This window comes from Apodemus sylvaticus, chromosome 15 (genome assembly GCF_947179515.1).
Source record: "Apodemus sylvaticus chromosome 15, mApoSyl1.1, whole genome shotgun sequence".
Lineage (NCBI taxonomy): Eukaryota > Metazoa > Chordata > Mammalia > Rodentia > Muridae > Apodemus > Apodemus sylvaticus.
This window is the reverse complement of record NC_067486.1, coordinates 65363929-65369928: the sequence shown is the minus strand read 5'-3', so window position 1 is coordinate 65369928 and position 6000 is coordinate 65363929. Positions and strand designations below refer to the sequence as shown.

Below are 6000 nucleotides of genomic sequence, written 5' to 3'. Positions count from 1 at the left end.
AAAAGCCAATTAAGATCACAACTACATCTGTTTCTCTTACTGGCATTTGACACTGACAATAGAATATCCCTACATTACCAAGAAGCTTAATAAATGTTGCCCGTTTCCTTCCCTGCTGGACCCAGATTGCACCCCCAGAATCTTTTCGGCACTCACAGGGGGGAAACGAGGGTTTTTCCGTACAGGGAGAGGCTATGGGAATCTTGTTGGATAGTGAGGGTGGCTGAGTCTGAGGAGCCAGCCAGCTCTGCATCCTCTCTGATTAGGAGTTCCAGGCCCGGTCTGCTCATCTTTTCCTGGTAGCATCCAGCACAGTACAGCGCTTTGCAAATTTCCAACGTGATGGGGTTTTGCTGGCTAGGTTCGTGTAGCTTTTCACCACTTAGCTAATCACAGATTACTCAAAGGCTGGATGATTATTCAAGATCCCGTTTACTCAGATCCCTTGGAATTTTTCTTTTTTTCTCCTCCTGATTTTTAGCTCTGGCAAGGTTTCTCTTCCGTCGCCAAGGAGATGACCAGTAGTGGAGGATCTGGACCTCTAGGCTTCTTGTCAACTTTGGAGGAGGGCAGAAGGATGATGAAGGAGCTGACAGCTCACGCTTGGCCCTCCCCGAGCAAAATGCCAGAACTCCGGTAGGACAGCTTAGGAGTCAAGGGAGTTGAGGAGGCGCATTTCCAGACAGACCCTGGTCTTCCACTCTTATCTACCCTTGCCTTTATACAGGGGTTCCCAGGAGGGTCATTTTTGCCTCCCTGACTGGCAAGGAGACTCTAGCTTGCCCGTGGGAGCATTTGGGTAGGTGTAGGAGCCAGCCTAGCATTGGAGAAAAGATCTTTAGATTGTGGGTTAGGAGACCTGTGTGGTGTATTCCAAGTTGGCGAAGTTCTTAGAGCCTCAGTTTCCACATTTACAAACAGGAAAAAAAAAAAAAAACCTATGCAGGCCCTATCCCCATCATAGCCCACGGTTGTTACTAGAACCACATGGGATTTAAAACACATGAACAGGCAAAGGGCTCCTTATAAACGCCAGGTGTTCCCACAGCTGTCAGTGGTGTTTCCTCTTAGTAACTACGCTCCAAAGCGGTCCTGCTCGCCCCACCCTGGCTGCATCGGCCTCACCCACTGCCAGCAACTCCATCTTTTCCATCGCTGTCTTTCTGTGTCCCAGACATCCTCGGTCTCTGCATCTCCCTAGTTCATTTCCGGGTCTGGCTCTGGGTCCCTCTGTCCTCTCCGGGGACTCTGTCTCCAGTTCCCTGCGGCAGTAGCGGCCGGGGCGCCCCCCACCCGGCGCGCCCTCCGTTGGCACCGTCGCCGGGCCACAGAATCGCCCAATAAGAGCGCCGGACTCGAGTCTGACAGCTCTGGAAGCGGCCAATAGAGCCGGACCAGAGAAGGGGGGCGCAGCACCGTAGCTGAAGTTGGGCTGAATGGGGGTGGGGGAGAAAAGGGCAATAAAAAGAGGGGAGATAAGACTGGGGTCGCAGGACCCGGCCGGGGGTGGATCGCCCGCTACCCAGGTCCGACGAGGGATCCGCCCGTTGACCCTGCTCCAAGCACGAGGGAGGGAGGGGCGCAGTGAAAATTTTAGGTGAGGAAGGGGAGCGGGGGTCCCTGCAGCCCCCGGGCCCGGCTTGAGTATGTTCGCGGGGCGCCGGGGCCAGGACTCGGGCGGCTGCAGGGCAGAGGGCGGAGGCGGCCGCACGCTGCTGTGAGCCGAGGCCCGAGCGGCGCGGGGGGCGGGGAGGCGGCGGGAGGAGGGGATGCGGAGGGCGCTCCGGCGGCGGCGGCGAGCGGGCGAGAAGGGAGGAGCGGCGCGAGCGGCCGGAGCGGCGCAGGGCCCGAGGCGTGCATGGCGCGCCCGGAGCCGGGCTCCCGCGGGCCCCTCGGGAGCGCCCCCGGGGCGCCGCGGCTCTTCGGCCGGCCCTTGTCGGCCGGCTGCTGTTGAGCCGCAGCCCTCCATCGTTGGATGCCGCGGTCCCTGGGAGAAGCCCGCCTGCGTTGGGGCAGAACGGCGGCGGCGCTGCGCCGGATTCCGCCCTCCGCGTAGTGGTTCTGCGCCCGGCCACGGTGGGCCAGACGCCGGCAGCGAGAAACCCGGGGCTTGCGGAGCCAGCGACTCAGCCCTCGGGACCTGCGGGCGCGGGCCAGCCTGCTGGGTCTGGGGGACAGGAGGAGAGGAGAGGGGAAGGGCCGCAGCGCAGGAGCTGGTCCTCGCCCCCGCCCCCTGCGCGGACACGCCGGAGGCTCTGTTCGCCTTTCGCGGGGGCCACGCTCCCACTCGCGCCTCCGGAGGTGGGGGATGCGGGCAACGGCCCCCCCGGGTTCCAGGACCCTCCTCCCCAGGGCTCCGGAGCTCTTGCTCCGCCCGCCGCCCCCTCCCCCGTCCTCTCCACCCCCCATCCCACCTCCCCACCCCTCGTAAGAAAATAATGCTGGCAGGAGCTTGCACCTCCCAGTCGCTCCCAGTGCTCTGCGAGCAAAGGGCACCCGCTGCGTCTCCGTGCCGGGACCCCTGCCGAGCCGCCCTCGCCGCCACCTTGCTGGGAGAGTCGCTGCGCTCCGCTTAGGCAGAAGCCTCGAGCGCCGCGCCCGGGAACTGCCAGCTTCGGAGAGGCGCCGCCCGCAAGGACACCTCTCCGTCCCGTCTGCTCCTCAACTCCTGGCCCGAGCTCGACGCGAGCCAGGAGTCCGGACATCTCTGCGCGCCGCGCAGCAGCCAGAGCTGTCCCCACTGCCCCCGCTCGGAGCCAACTCCGTCTCGGACCTGGGACTCTGGACTCTGATTCGTAGCTACTTCTCACCTCGGGGCTGCGCTGTCTCCCCGTTAGCCTTCCCGTTGTCCTCCACCGCTCAGGACGGGGGTGCCACGATGTCCCGCTGCTGCGCAGGGCCCCGGCCCTCCCTCGACGTGTGACCCTAGCCTGGTCCCCCTGCTTGGCCGTCCGCCCTCTCCTTGGAGACCCCCGGCCCGGCCCCCGGGGGAAGAGGAAGAAGACGACGAGGCCGAGAGGGGGATGTCCGGCTCCAAAAGCGTGAGCCCCCCGGGCTACGCTGCACAGACAGCGGCGTCGCCGGCGCCGGCGCCCCGGGGAGGCCCGGAGCATCGCGCCGCTTGGGGAGAAGCCGATTCCCGCGCCAATGGCTACCCCCACGCCCCGGGGGGATCGACCCGCGGCTCCACCAAGAGATCTGGGGGAGCAGTGACCCCGCAACAGCAGCAGCGCCTGGCCAGCCGTTGGCGCGGTGGCGACGACGACGAGGACCCTCCACTAAGCGGTGATGACCCTCTGGCCGGGGGCTTCGGCTTCAGCTTCCGCTCTAAGTCCGCCTGGCAGGAGCGTGGCAGCGACGACGGCGGTCGCGGCAGCAGGCGGCAGCGGCGGGGCGCGGCTGGAGGGGGCAGCACCCGGGCGCCCCCTGCGGGCGGCAGTGGCAGTTCGGCGGCGGCCGCAGCTGCCGCAGGTGGCACGGAGGTGCGCCCCCGCTCGGTGGAGCTGGGACTGGAGGAGCGTCGAGGAAAAGGCCGCTCGGCCGAGGAGCTGGAGCCCGGGCCTGGCACCGTCGAGGATGGAGATGGGTCCGAAGATGGAGGCAGTTCCGTGGCTTCAGGCTCTGGGACCGGCGCAGTGCTGTCGTTGGGCGCCTGCTGCCTGGCCTTGCTGCAGATATTCCGCTCTAAGAAGTTCCCGTCGGACAAACTGGAGCGTCTGTACCAGCGCTACTTCTTCCGCCTGAACCAGAGCAGCCTCACCATGCTCATGGCCGTGCTGGTGCTCGTGTGCCTGGTCATGCTGGCTTTCCATGCGGCGCGGCCCCCGCTCCAGATTGCCTACCTGGCCGTGTTGGCCGCTGCTGTGGGCGTGATCCTGATCATGGCCGTGCTCTGCAACCGTGCAGCCTTCCACCAGGACCACATGGGCCTGGCCTGCTATGCGCTCATTGCAGTGGTGTTGGCCGTCCAGGTAGTGGGCCTGTTGCTGCCACAGCCACGCAGCGCCTCCGAGGGCATCTGGTGGACCGTGTTCTTCATCTATACCATCTATACCCTGCTGCCTGTGCGCATGAGGGCTGCGGTGCTCAGCGGGGTGATTCTGTCGGCTCTCCACTTGGCCATCTCTCTGCACACCAATGCCCAGGACCAGTTTCTGCTGAAACAGGTAGGAGCCCCCTAGGCCACACTTGATCGAGGGGTAGGCAGACCTCAGGCTGATTTTGGAGAAAAGGGATGAAGTCCACAGCAGTTGAAAGCAGTAAAAAGTAACCAGAGAGACAAGGCTTCATGCCACAGCACGCTGTGTGCCTTCCAGTCCTAGCTTCTTTATCTTCCAAAGCCTACTCTTGTAAGGCTTGTAATGCTGTTGGCCTGGTAGAGGACAGTCTTCATACTAGTCACAATTGTCAACTTAAGCAAGAAAGGAGGGTTCGAGAAATTTTCAGAGTCCCTATTTCTCTCAGAACTTCTGGTCCTGGATAAACAACGCTCCCAACTGGACCCTCTAGCAGCCAAGCCCTCCTGAGCTCCTGTGTAGGTTAGCTGGTCCCCTGATACAGTGTTGTGGAAGGCTGTTAGGAGTCTATAACCCTGCCCCCTGAGGCTGGGCTGTTGCGAGTTGTTGAGATCTTGAAGCAGGACTGAAGTTTGCTTTCTTTTTTCTAAAGTGACCCAAGCCACAAATCTACCTGTAGCACAGGTGGGAACGAGCTGCCGAGATGTATGTGATTACTATACCCTTTCCGGCTGTGCCGGTGAGTGGCACAGTCCCTTCCAATGGACACCCCTGGATGTTGCCATTCAGGAACTCTATATCCCGAAAGGGACCTGTTGGGCAAACCTAGGACCCAGAAGGACATCAGACTTATGATTCTTGGTTAACTGGTGACTCGGGCTTGACCTCGGGGTGAGACTGTCTCCCCGATATCCACACCCTGTTCTGTGTCCCAGTCTCTGAGCTTTACACAGCCTGTCTGTTTGTACACTGCTCAGTTGGGGCATCAACTGGGGTCTTGCAAGTGGATGAGTGTGCCTTGGGATTGTGCCACACACTCCAACACCTCCTTTGGCATCTGCCTCTTTTCATCGACCCTCTTAACAGAATCCCATTGTTATTGCTTCTCTCCTCCTCTCCCCTTCCTTCTTCCCAGACTTTGATCCCGTTAAATGTCAAATGCTGCAGGGTGTTCTCTCCTGAGCCCTCAGAGTACATCCTCACCCATAGGGAATAACAGTCATACAGGTTCTGGCTCTTCAGGGGGCACTGTGACTGGGAGGGACCTCTCTGGGTCCCAACTTTCTCTTTTAGGGTTGACTCTGCTCCTTCTACTCCCAGAATCCTCAGTGTGGAGCCTCACCTCTTGCGAGGATCTCCTCTCATGACCATTGTGGGTTTTCTCCCCTCTGCTTGGTTGACAGTGCACCCAGAGGCAAGTTGAAACACTTGTTCTTCTCTGCCACCCACTGGCTTTGCTAGTGTAACCTCCTGGGAGTTCTGGGCTATCTCTCTCTCTCTTCTTCTCCCCTTTTTCCCCAGGTGTACTAGATACTTAGTAGTGATTTAGTAACTTCTTGCAAGCTTGGTTGGAGTCCAGGTCAAATGGGTGATAGTGTTTGCTTTTTTTTCTGATCTGGCATCAGTAAGGGTGGGGTTTAGAGATCAGCTTTGAACTTGAGAGCAATCTTTTAAGAGATGGTTGTTGTTTCAAAGGGTTGCTACCGTTGTCATAGAGCTACAGTCTCAGATGGCCGTGTGTCAGTGGGGGTGGGCACAGCTCTTCTTTGGTTTGTGTGTGGCAATGGAGGTTTCCAGGACAGCTCAAGGTATTTTACAGCAGCAGACTTGAGAACCTGAGGTCTGACAATAACTGAAGGCAGTCGTGAACGTAGGCTTTTGGAGATGGAGACAAATCCAAGCCTCCTCTTAGCGTGAACAGACTGTTGCAATCTTGTCTTCCAGATGGACTTTCTCTGGTGGTTCCTCAGGCTAACCCTTCTCC

General features: G+C 60.0%; 1 protein-coding gene across 1 annotated transcript in view; it reads left to right on the top strand.

Annotated features, from left to right (window-relative positions):
- The first annotated feature begins 2323 nt into the window (after positions 1-2323).
- Adcy5 (adenylate cyclase 5) overlaps positions 2324-6000 on the top strand; it is a 145557-nt gene continuing 141880 nt past the window's right edge. The window contains exon 1 of the mRNA XM_052158428.1: positions 2324-4166. Within this exon, the coding sequence (XP_052014388.1) occupies positions 3024-4166 (1143 nt within the window). The 5' untranslated portion in view covers positions 2324-3023. The remainder of the gene's footprint in view (positions 4167-6000) is intronic.